Below are 12,878 nucleotides of genomic sequence, written 5' to 3' on the forward strand. Positions count from 1 at the left end.
TTTTTGGGCTAAAAACGCCTTGCGATACATGGTCGTTTTTTTTGGGCTAAAACGCCTTACTATACATGGTCGTTTTTTTCTGCTAAAAACGCCTTACTATAGATGGTCGTTTTTTTGGGCTAAAAACGCCTTACTATACATGGTCGTTTTTTTGGGCTAAAAACGCCTTACTATACATGGTCGTTTTTTTCGGCTAAAAACGCCTTGCGATACATGGTCGTTTTTTTCGGCTAAAAACGCCTTACTATACATGCTCGTTTTTTTCGGCTAAAAACACCTACTATACATGGTCGGGTTTTTTCGGCTAAAAACCCCTTACTATAAATGGTCGTTTTTTTCTGCTAAAAACCCCTTACTATAAATGGTCATTTTTTTTCTGCTAAAAACGCTTTACTATACATGGTGGTTTTTTTCGGCTAAAAACGCCTTACTATACATGGTCTTTTTTTTGGGGAAAAACGCCTTACTATACACGGTCCATTTTTTTCAGCTAAAAACGCCTTACGAAACATTAACTTTTTTTGGGGCTAAAAACGCCTTACTATATATGGTCGTTTTTTTTCTGCTAAAAACGCCTTACTATACATGGTCGTTTTTTTGGGCTAAAAACGCCTTACTATACATGGTCGTTTTTTTGGGCTAAAAACGCCTAACTATACATGGTCATGTTTTTTTTGCGCTAAAAACGCCTTACTATACCTGGTCGTTTTTTTGGGCTAAAAACGCCTTACTATACATGGTCGTTTTTTTCGGCTAAAAACGCCTTACTATACATGGTCGTTTTTTTTCTGCTAAAAACGCCTTACTATACATGGTCGTTTTTTTTGGGGGGCTAAAAACGCGTTACTATACATGGTCATTTTTTTTGGCTAAAAACGCCTTACTATACATTGTCGTTTTTTGGGCTAAAAACGCCTTACTATACATGGTCTTTTGCTTGGGCTAAAAACGCCTTACTATACATGGTCGTGTTTTTTCGGCTAAAAACGCCTTCCTATACATGGTCATTTTTTGGGCTAAAAACGCCTTACTATACATTGTCGTTTTTTTCTGCTAAAAACGGCTTACTATACATGGTAGTTTTTTGTACAGCTAAAAACGCCTTACTATACATGGTGGTTTTTTTCTGCTAAAAACGCCTTACCATACATGGTGGTTTTTTTCTGCTAAAAACGCCTTACTATACATGGTCGTTTTTTGTACAGCTAAAAATGCCTTACTATACATGGTTGTTTTTTTTGGGCTAAAAACGCCTTACTATACATGGTCGTTTTTTTTCTGCTAAAACGCCTTACTATACATGGTGTTTTTTTTCTGCTAAAAACGCCTTACCATACATGGTGGTTTTTTTCTGCTAAAAACGCCTTACTATACATGGTCGTTTTTTGTACCGCTAAAAATGCCTTACTATACATTGTCGTTTTTTTGGGCTAAAAACGCCTTACTATACATGGTCGTTTTTTTTTGGGCTAAAAACGCCTTACTATACATTGTCGTTTTTCTGGGCTAAAAACGCCTTACCATACATGGTGGTTTTTTTCTGCTAAAAACGCCTTACTATACATGGTCGTTTTTTTTCGGCTAAAAACGCCTTACTATACATGGTCGTTTTTTTGGGCTAAAAACGCCTAACTATACATGGTCATGTTTTTTTTGCGCTAAAAACGCCTTACTATACCTGGTCGTTTTTTTGGGCTAAAACGCCTTACTATACATGGTCGTTTTTTTTCGGCTAAAAACGCCTTACTATACATGGTCGTTTTTTTTCTGCTAAAAACGCCTTACTATACATGGTCGTTTTTTTGGGGGGGCTAAAAACGCCTTACTATACATGGTCATTTTTTTGGGCTAAAAACGCCTTACTATACATTGTCGTTTTTTGGGCTAAAAACGCCTTACTATACATGGTCTTTTGCTTGGGCTAAAAACGCCTTACTATACATGGTCGTGTTTTTTCGGCTAAAAACGCCTTCCTATACATGGTCATTTTTTGGGCTAAAAACGCCTTACTATACATTGTCGTTTTTTTCTGCTAAAAACGGCTTACTATACATGGTAGTTTTTTTGTACAGCTAAAAACGCCTTACTATACATGGTGGTTTTTTTCTGCTAAAAACGCCTTACCATACATGGTGGTTTTTTTCTGCTAAAAACGCCTTACTATACATGGTCGTTTTTTGTACAGCTAAAAATGCCTTACTATACATGGTTGTTTTTTTTGGGCTAAAAACGCCTTACTATACATGGTCGTTTTTTTTCTGCTAAAACGCCTTAATATACATGGTCGTTTTTTTCTGCTAAAACACCTTACAAAACATGGTCGTTTTTTTTCTGCTAAAAACGCCTTACTATACATGGTCTTTTTTTTCCGGCTAAAAATGCCTTACTATACATGGTCGTTTTTTTTTCGGCTAAAAACGCCTTGATATATAATTGGTCGTTTTTTTTGGCAAAAAATGCCTTACTATACATGGTCCTTTTTTTCGGGCTAAAACGCCTTACTATACATGGTCGTTTTTTTTGGGCTAAAAACGGCTTACTATACATGGTCGTGTTTTTCTGTCTATAAATGCCTTACTATACAAGGTCGTTTTTTGGGGCTAAAAATGCCTTACTATACATGGTCGTTTTTTTCGGCTAAAAATGCCTTCTATACATGGTCGTTTTTTTCGGGCTAAAAACACCTTACTATACATGGTAGTTTTTTGTACAGCTAAAAACGCCTTACTATACATGGTCGTTTTTTTCTGCTAAAAATGCCTTACTATACATGGTTGTTTTTTTCTGCTAAAAACGCCTTACTATACATGGTTGTTTTTTTCTGCTAAAAACGCCTTACTATACATGGTTGTTTTTTTCTGCTAAAAACGCCTTACTATACATGATCGTTTTTTTGGGCTAAAAACACCTTACTATACATGGTCGTTTTTTTGGGCTAAAAATGCCTTACTATACATGGTCGTTTTTTTGGGCTAAAAACGCCTTACTCTACATGGTCTTTTTTTTTCGGCTAAAACGCCTTACTATACATGGTCGTTTTTTTTCTGCTAAAAACGCCTTACTATACATGGTCGTTTTTTTCGGCCAAAAATGCCTTACTATACATGGTGTTTTTTTTCTCCACTGCGAGACTAATAAAGGCAAATCCAATCCAATTCAAACCAATAATACCACAGCACATTTATTATATATAAAATAAGGTATATTTTGTGTAGTTTTAAGGCTTAGAAAATTAGAAAGTAGAAAATTATGTTTTATGGGGACCTGGGAACGGATTATTCTGATTTTAATGGTTTCCAATAGGAAGCTAATTTGTGGGATACACACTTTGTCTGGGAATCAATTAAGTTTGTAAGCGAAGGTATCACTGTACACACATAGAAGCAACATCGACACTTAATTTCAGGAAATAATCACACATGACTGCATGACCAAAATCAGCGTTTAGTGCTTTCCACTTTTATTTTTGTATTTTTATTTCATTTTTTTCCATAATTATGATTGGAGAATCGGCCGATATATTTGAAGCTGATGCTGCATGAAGTGAAATTTTTGGAAGATTGGAACGAATTGGAAAATATAAATGTTTAGGTATTTTTTATTTGTATTTTTCTACTTTAAACTGATGACACTTGTGTATTTTGACCCACCTTAACTTTTCAGTGCTCGTGCAATCTTCCAGCAGATCCACCCAGAATAGAAGTCATGTCTTTCCTGTCAATCACAGCTTCTGTCTGATATATTGTACTTGCATCCATGATTTCAGCATTCATTTCATTCAAAATTCTTTTTTTTACATTGAAGTAAACACATAGCTTCGACAGCTTGCTAACGTAGCGACGTGAGTCAAGAACGAACCCAGCCAGTTTGCATGAATGAGTGCCACTTTTGTACTGTCATTCCGCTGTCCCAGAGTCAGCTCGGTTGATGTATTGCATGCTGTTGACCTTCTTTAGCTCAATCGTGGAGCGTTATCAAGCGGTCCGGTCCAGTCGCACATTACTCCACACGCACTAGCCATGGTTCCTTTGGTGATTACGCATCCAGTTCAGTGTCCAGTTCTCATCAGGACGACTGCATGAGGCCTGTCAGGCGTTTTCCAGTCAACGACTTGCCCTGGTAATAAAAAAAATGTGTAAAAGCAGAAGGGAGGAATTTAGAATTGAATGATTGTCAGATTACGGTGTGTTGACATGTACCCCCCGTGGATAACTGCTGCAGGGCTAATTATGCCTTACATACAACAACAACAACTTGAATTGTTCTACATATGGCTTACTATTTATCACACAGTGGTAAAAACGGAGGCTCTTTCCTGAGAGAAATAACAGGAGCTGTTTAAAGTACTGTAAATGTTTGTACGTGTATGGATCAGCGCAACAAAAGAGCTATTGATACAGGTAGTTAACTACTATACTGTGACAACAACACCCCATGTGCAAGCTCATGAGACCAATCCAAAATTATCCATGCTACTGTACGAGCGAATCGTGTACTCACATCTCTCTTGAGAGGGCCAATTAAAACAACGCCTATTTCCTCGTTGTCACTTTTGTCAATGTTGAGTTAAAACCAGTGGCTAGCCATGCATTTCACACCAAGGCCTTCAGTAGTGCTATGTCCGAATCAATCCAACCCTTCAGAACTATTTTATGACTATACAACCTTTACTGCAGCTATAGCTGCGACTGCGACTTATATAAAAAATGTGGTGTGATTTACTAGTCCACTAGAGCACAGGTGACAAAGTCAAGGCCTGCGGGCCAAATCCGGCCCGCCACATCATTTTTTTCGGCCCGCGAAAGCAAATCAAACTTGTTAAATTCCATGATGATTGCTAAAATCGGAGCCAAAATTTCATATTTTTGGATGTCAACCACAATAAAAGTCATTATTGACTTCAGATTTGAAAACGAGTTATTCATTAATTTGCTGTGTGCTCTATATGTAATATTTGAAGGGATTTAAACATTCTAATGGGTTCCCCAAATTCATAACGGCCCTCGAGAGGAAACCATAACTACAATGTGGCCCGCGGCAAAAAATGACTTTGACACCCCTGCACTAGAGGGTAGCGTTAGCTAGCATGCGAGATGGTCTTGGCGCCGCCGATATGAAATCTGATTGTTTAAAGCAACAGTTTTATCGACTTTATTTTATGCTAGTGGGACCACAGAACTGATTTTGAAGGTGTCCAAGTATATTTCTGACCCTAGTAACAAATAATGACTGAAATGTGATTGGTTAAATGCTTAAATATGAAAACACACATCTGGAAGCAGGACAACAAGGGAAAAGCAATGAAAGGAAGCTGAAAGACAATTTGGAATTAATTCCTAAGAATTCAAGGACAAAATATAATTAACATCAGTCTGTGATTCAGATATTTTTAGGCCAGCAGGGAAGGCCTTGAAGGCCCTAACAGTCCACCATGGGTTAAAACTCACCACACTGCGAGTGAACTTCTCCAGTGAGGTCCGTCGTCCCTGTTCGGTTTCCAGCTGCAGGAAGAAAGTGAGCATTACGAGAGGGGAAACTACAGCTCCACCGCTTCAAAATGTTACACGATAGACAATCCACAGATGGGGCCTTATTTTCATGGCGTCCAGGTAAGCTGCAAGCTCTCCACTTGCGGATGATATAGTAGGACATTGGCAATTGAAGACTGCTTTTCACACCAACTGTGCCTGTACATGTCAATCTTGTTTACCCACCTACCTACATTAGATGTGGTTTTCCAGAATCTAAAATAGAGAACCAAATTCGCAGATATGTTGGGTGTGAGGCAGGAATGCTTGGTAACACGGCAACCAAATTCACAAACGGGTTGAACCATTGCTTCAGCATGAAATGAGGGTGCTGTAACATGGCCTCACACACACTCAACTACTACAGGTGCCAGCACAAAAATTAGGTTTGCTTGTTTTTAGGCACCCTTTGTTCTTTTTGTCTTGTATGACGAGATGATAGAGAATAGACCAAATAAAAGTTCTCATATTTAAAAGTTTCATGCTGTTGTATGCTTCGTTGGCTGAACACAAGGCCCACAATAGAAGCACAGAAAATCTGGGGTCAATCTGAGGTGAACAGACACAGCATGTTAAACTGTCATCCTCAAGTAAGAAATGTAGTCTCTGGCAGAATTTAGAACTTGGTAAACTCCTTCACAGGGAGAGCTCCTTAGCCAGGTTACAAATCTATCCGTTCATGGAGAGACAACCCCTTAAAATGTATATGTTCTGTTGGTTTATGGATGTTGGTGCTTGTGGCGTCCAAATCAAGAAGACTGTGTATTACTTAAATTTGCACATACTCTCAATAAATAGCTTGGCAGAGGGCTCCAGAGATTGGGCGTTCGTCGAACAAGCTCACGTAAAGTTACTTCATGAGAACTAAATCCCCTGCCGGCAGTAAAAGACAATCTTCCTGTGTTCGAGCCTTTACTCACAGTGTCATAACAAACATCTGTGACACTAGACTAACCTTCTTTCTTGAATTCAGCAGGTCCTGGTAGATGCTAGAGCGCTGAAAGCGAGTGTAGCTGTCACTCTTCATCAGCTTGTAGATGTGATCCTGAACACAAGGCGCAGAAAAAGCAAAATCTGAATGCGGTTCAACTAGTTCAGGGTGTTCAAAGCCTTGTGTGGACTCGCGTATTTGAAAATGATTAACATCTTATTCCTTAGGTCCCCCAATAACCCGACCTGTGCGTCCTCATAGCTGTAGCGTCCAGGATCTTTGAGGTTGTGGCTTGTGCGCTCATAGCTGTGCGAATCCAGATTGATGGAACTGGGAGCCCCTTCGGCCAGGAACTCGGCCCAGATCTCCTGAGCTCTCCGCGCGACCTCATGCTGAGGGATTCTCTTCAGCTCCTGCACGGCCAACCAGAAGCTGCACAACATCCAAAGGGTGAAACAGTGCTCAGTGTTTATTCTGATTTAGCAACAAAAAAAAAAAACCGTTGTGTGCTCACCGGAGGTTTTCAGAGCTAAATTCGGACTCCAGGAACTTGAGGAAAAGATCACGCCCCGCTGGGTCCTTCAGTGCCTCCTCCAGGGAGAAACCCCACTTCTTCACCCTCTGCTGACCAGGCTCCTTGCTTTGAATGACACATGTAGCTTTACGTCTGTGTAAGCTCTCAGTCGTACAGGAGTGGTCCATCGATGAGAAGGTTTCTTCAGCCGTCATCTGTCCTTCTTTGAAGGTGTCGGACGTTTCGCTTCTTATCCAAGAGGCTTCGTCAGCAAACTAAAATCTTTTGCTGGTAGTTTTGGCCCTATATTTATCCCTACTGTCCAGACGTGGCGGTACCGGACACTGCTATGATAGGTCCCTGCTCTCAGGTTGGAGGGAGCAGAGGACTCATCCCTGCAGCTCCACTGATAGCTTCTATTGTCCTGACTGACAACTGGCCTGATTGCCCAATTGGCCCTGGTATCACCTCATCAGCATGTCTAATCCTATGTTGCCTAACCACTCTATTGTACGAACGATTCAAATTGAACCCCACCCCACCATGGTGATTTAGTAAAGGCTTTTGCTGTTTTATGAAAATAGCTTTTTTTACTCCCCTTTAGTACCATCTATTTTCTTTCGCTCAGATTTTCACCTCATTGTCATCAAATGAGTGGTTGCTAGCTTTTAGGTGCATATGTACTGCAGATTGAGGCCCAATAGTATTATCCCTGCGATGTTGATGAAGTCTTTTTTTGAGAATGTGTATACTAATTTGTATACTACCAGCAAAATATTTTAGTTAGCTGACGAAGCCTCTCGGATAAGAAGCGAAACGCCCAACACCTTCAAAGAAGTACAGATGACGGTTAAAGAAACCTTTTCATTGACGTGTAGCTTTAGAACACAAAAAAAAATATTTTTCGGGGGGGTCTTTGCAGATGTTTATGGTCAACGTTTCCTATGCTTTTTTGCAACGTGTTTGACTTGTATCGTGCTCACTTGATTTACATCATCCCCGCCACCCATTCAGGAAAAATCAATACTTTGACAATGTCCTTTCTTGTGTGAAACGCATAAGCGGCGCTCTGTGATTTCATTGAGATTGATTATTCAGAGTGACCTCTGAATTCCCTTTTAGACCTCCAGAAGTGAGCCCATTACTCAAAAGAAATTACCTGTAAATATGCCGCACGGAGCTTTAGGGAGCTGTTCAATCGACTGCGCTGAGCACCTTTTATTGTGTCTTGCTGACACTTGATCACGGCAAAAAGCCATTTGGTTATTTATTAAAAAAAAAAAGACATTCACTATAAATCAGCTCGGTGACAAGAATGCAAAGTAGTATTTTGTATTGGGTGCAGAGCTTGCCTATAAATAAATTGGAACAAAAAGCCTATGAAGATGATAAATGTATACTATAAACCCCCCAAAAATAAGGATGACTCAGTAACACAACATACAGTATTACAGTCGAGTAAAGTATTATTGCTCCAAAAATATTGAAACTTCAAAAAAAAAAACAATTACCTGGCCTCCAGGTCCCAATATGATTGGTCCTCACTGGTCCATGGGTTGGACGGTTCCTGCGGTGTCACCAAGGGGTCGTACTCCAAATACTGCTCCGTGTAGCTTATCAGACTGACGTAAAGACCATCCGAGACAGAAGACGAAACATGACTACCATTTCATAGTTGCCATTTAGGTCTTAGTATCGATCAGGGATTCTCTAGGCTGAGGAACGTCATGCGGTGTGCACTATGGCCTGGTTGCCAGCCTCTTTCTGGTATTTTTATAGATGTTTTTTTTATATGGGAAGATGTTGTGAAAGGAAAGTTGCATCGAAGAGAAATCAAATGTTAGAATGTGGAAATTTAGCACTTAACTCATTCACTGCCATTTCCGAATTGATTCGGGAATTAAAAATATGACGGGGAGCACCATTCCCACATTTGTTCAGGTTTTGTTTTTTCTTGTTTGGGTGCCAATAAAGCGCTGACCATGGCCTCTGCCAATGTTGTTTCCCTTCCACGAGGGGCAGCATTTCCCTTTTTTCCATGTTAGCACTTTATTTCAGCTTCAACGGTTGTTATGTATTGTATGTATCATGTTGTATTTGGTACAGCCACCCTCATTTCAAGCTCATATAACTCCAGACCCATATAATTTAGGAATCAACAAAAGAACAATACCTTCTGTTCAACTGTTGCGTAAAAGTCAATTAAAATGTTTTAAAAGTGACTATTCAATTTCAATTTTTAATGGCAATATAATTTTGTTTCAAATGAACCAAACCGCATGCTTAACCCATTCACTGCCATTCACAAATTTATTCGGCAATTGAAAATATAACGTAGAGTGTCCTTCCCGAATTTGTTCGGGTTTTGTTTTTTCATGCTTGGGTGCCGACAAAGTGCTGGCCATGGCCTCTGGCAATGTTTTTTTTCTTTTCCATGTTAGTGCTGTGTTCCAACTTCAGCTGTTGTTAAAGCGTTACAGTATATGTACAATATATGTATGTATATGTATGTATTGCATTGTATTTTGGACATCCACCCACATTTCAAGCTCATATAACTCCAGACCCATATTATTTAGGAATCAACTCTCTTTTTTTCTAAAAAAAATAAATAAATAAAGAATAGAATCTAAGGTCTCTTACGCTGTATTGAATGTTTATGTAGTCCTAAAACTCAATATTCTGTGGGTGATGGAATTCGAGAGACAATGACAAAAACCCTGGCACTGGAGTGGACACAATTTTGCACGTCTGGCAGTGAATGAGTTAACATCATCGTGCACATTAAAATGTTTTTTTTTTTTTAATTTTTACCTTTCAGCAACTTTGGACATTTTCATACAGTGACGATCAAGCTGGGCATTCAGGAATAAGATCTGTGAGTGGAAAAGGAATAACAAAAGTTCATAAATGACTTGAGTTAGTCTTCAATTTTGTATTGTATTGTATTTGTAATTTTGTATTGATTAGCTTACGGGGTGATGAATTGCAAGAATATGCGTGTACCTCTTTCTCCACGTCCTCTTTAGTTCCTTTCCTGGAATGATGAGAGGGGGTATGGATCGGACTTCGTGACTGCGTTCCCTCCTCTGCCAAACCATACACGGACTGGCTCCGTTGGAGGATGAAGGAAAGAATTTCAGAAAAAGGGAGGGAAGGGTGCTCATTTCACTTATAATAAGACCTAAATGATGCATTTGTGATGTGAGCAACAAATGTACAAATCTTACAGGGGCAACGTGGAAAAATACAAATAAGAATCTGTAAACGTACATTTTAGAGGAATAAAAAACACCCGTTCCAAGGTCAAACTGTGTCCATAATAAAAAGTACGCATGGCATAAAAAAGCCCACAAAACGGTACATTGGATACTTGTATAAAAACATATTTGCTCACTCATCAAGTGTGGAAATCAGAATCAGAATTAGAAAGCCGTTAACTCATTCGCTGCCAGATGATGTGCAAAAATGTGTCCCCTCCAGTGCCAGGGTTTTTGTCATTGTCACTCAAATTCCAGGACCCACAGAATATTGCGTTTTTAGGACTACATATACATTCAATGCAGTGTAAGAAACCTTAGACTCTCTTTTTTCATCAGAAAAAAAGCGTTAATTCCTAAATTATATGGGTCTGGAGTTAAATTAGCTAAATATGAGGGCGGCTGTCCAAAATACAATGCAATACATACTGTACATATTGGTTTGTATAGATCTTTAACAAAAACTGAATCTGGAGAAAAGCGCTAACCTGGAAAAATGGGAAATGCTGTCCCATTATGGAACTGAAAAAAAAACCTTGCCAGCGCTTTATCGGCACCCAAACAAGAAAAAACAAAACCTGAGCAAATTCGGGAATGGCGCGCTGCGTCATATTTTCAATTCCCAAATAAATTAGTGTAGCATAGCGCTAACATGGAAAAATGGGGAATTCTGCCCCCTTGTGGAAAGGAAAAACCATTGCCAGAGGCCATGACCAGCGCTTTATCGGCACCTAAACAAGAAATGGACTCGGGAATGGCGCTCTACGTCATATTTTCAATTCCCCTATAAATTCGTGAATGGCAGTGAATGAGTTAATAGTCCGACAATGGGGAAATTTGCAAAATGAAGCAAACAAAACCTTAGTGCATCTTATAGAAGTTTGAATGTGATGCAAGCCGCCATTTTTTGTTTTTGTTTTTGGTGACTGGTCATGTTTTTGAAGCTACATAACACTTTGTCAACTACAAAGTGTGTCATTCACTGCTGTTGAGTAATGCAAAAAAACATTTTTGGATTGAGTGCCACCGCTTGGTACCTTCTTAACTCGATGAGGATTCTTCATCCGTCTGCATTTCCGGATGTCCATCTCGGTGGTGTTCACACAGCCCGGCTACAGAAAAGACCAACACAGAATCTTACTGGTCACCCCGAGAACTCTCCCCCTTATGTTGTGTTGGGAGGGTGAGATAAGGTGCGCACCAGCAGCATCAACCCCCCCCCCTGAGGCTTACCACGGGCCGGTGAACATCCCAAAAGGCTCTCTCCTGGCTGTCGAGGATCTTCCTCTCGGTTTTATCTTTTTTCCTGTCAATCCTGCAGAGGAGATGAGAAAATACATCCTGAAGCAGTGCCGCTAACATCGATTTGATGAGGAGTGTGAATCTCCACTTGAAGACTCACTTAAAAAATAATAATACATTAGATTTCTAAGCGCCTTTCAAAACTCTCAAGGTCACTCTACAGTCACAGGATCAGTTTTTCTGCGGGTGAGCAGCGGTAGCCACGTGCCAGCGTTCACTCAAATCGAAAGCTAGCTAGCTAAATCTATCTATCTAGACATATAGTGGATAGCTAGCTAGATAACCACTCATCAGTCAGATAGCCAATAGACAGCAAATAGATAGCTAGCTAGCCAGCTAGTTAGTTAGATAGCTAATAGATAGCTAGATAGCCAGCTAGATAGTTAGATAGCTAATAGACAGCAACTAGATAGCTAGCTAGCCAGCTAGTTAGTTAGATAGCTACTAGACAGCAAATAGATAGATAGCTACATAACCAGCCAATTTGTCAGATAGCTAATAGACAGCAAATAGATAGCTCGCTCGCCAGCTAGTTAGTTAGCTAACAGACAGCAAATAACTAGCTTGCTAGATAGCCAGCTAGATAGTTAGATAGCTAATAGATAGCAAATAGATAGCCAGCTAGATAGCTACATAGCGAACAGACAGCAAATAGATAGCTGGCTGGACAGCCAGCTAATCAGTCAGACACCTAATATACAGCAAATAGATAGCTCGCTAGCAAGCTAGTTAGTTAGATAGTTAATAGACAGCAAATAGATAGCTAGCTAAATAGCCAGCTAGATAGTTAGAGAGCTAAGAGCAAAAAGATAGCTAGCTAGATATCTAGATAGCTATTAGACAGCAAACAGATAGCTAGCACGATAGCCCGCTAGTTAGTCAGATAGCTAATAGACAGCAAATAGCTAGCTAGATAGCCAGCTAATCAGTCAGATAGCTAATAGGCAGCAAATAGCTAGCTAGCCAGCTAGTTAGTTAGATAGCTAATAGACAGTAAATAGCTAGCTAGCTTGATAGCCAGCTAATCAGTCAGATATCTAATAGATTGGTCAATTTAGCAGTTCCTCCCCGTTGATACGGTTTACATAAAAAAATACATAAATACAAATATGAAGGGAGTGATTTAGTGACATTCGAAATACAGTGAGACCTCAACTTACAAACACCTCAACTTACAAACTTTTTGTCTTACAAACGTCAAATTTCTGAAAATTAAACCTTATAATAAGCACTATTTTCATAATACACACCCACCACGGCTGGCGTAGTGATCTTCGGCGGAAGCACACGACCGAACAGCACCAGAGGTTAAATTAACAACAGTCCTTATGGCTCTCTACTAC

The 12,878-nt window shown here is 39.7% G+C and overlaps 1 protein-coding gene across 3 annotated transcripts in view; it reads right to left on the minus strand.

The window, feature by feature from the left end:
- Positions 1-3,338: 3,338 nt before the first annotated feature.
- The window catches only part of LOC148883987 (regulator of G protein signaling 6-like), a 54,860-nt gene continuing 45,320 nt past the window's right edge, over positions 3,339-12,878 (minus strand). For all 3 annotated transcript variants that reach the window (XM_089022801.1, XM_089022802.1, XM_089022803.1), the window contains 10 exons: positions 11,467-11,548; positions 11,271-11,345; positions 9,980-10,081; positions 9,788-9,849; positions 8,485-8,595; positions 6,974-7,099; positions 6,705-6,891; positions 6,484-6,573; positions 5,448-5,501; positions 3,339-4,116 (listed from right to left, as the gene is read on the minus strand). In XM_089022801.1, coding sequence (XP_088878927.1) covers positions 4,066-4,116; positions 5,448-5,501; positions 6,484-6,573; positions 6,705-6,891; positions 6,974-7,099; positions 8,485-8,595; positions 9,788-9,849; positions 9,980-10,081; positions 11,271-11,345; positions 11,467-11,548 — 940 coding nt within the window. In that variant the 3' untranslated portion in view covers positions 3,339-4,065. The remainder of the gene's footprint in view (positions 4,117-5,447; positions 5,502-6,483; positions 6,574-6,704; positions 6,892-6,973; positions 7,100-8,484; positions 8,596-9,787; positions 9,850-9,979; positions 10,082-11,270; positions 11,346-11,466; positions 11,549-12,878) is intronic.

This window comes from Hippocampus bargibanti, linkage group LG19, assembly GCF_051943395.1.
Source record: "Hippocampus bargibanti isolate YZ-2025 linkage group LG19, ASM5194339v1, whole genome shotgun sequence".
Classification (NCBI taxonomy): Eukaryota; Metazoa; Chordata; class Actinopteri; order Syngnathiformes; family Syngnathidae; genus Hippocampus; species Hippocampus bargibanti.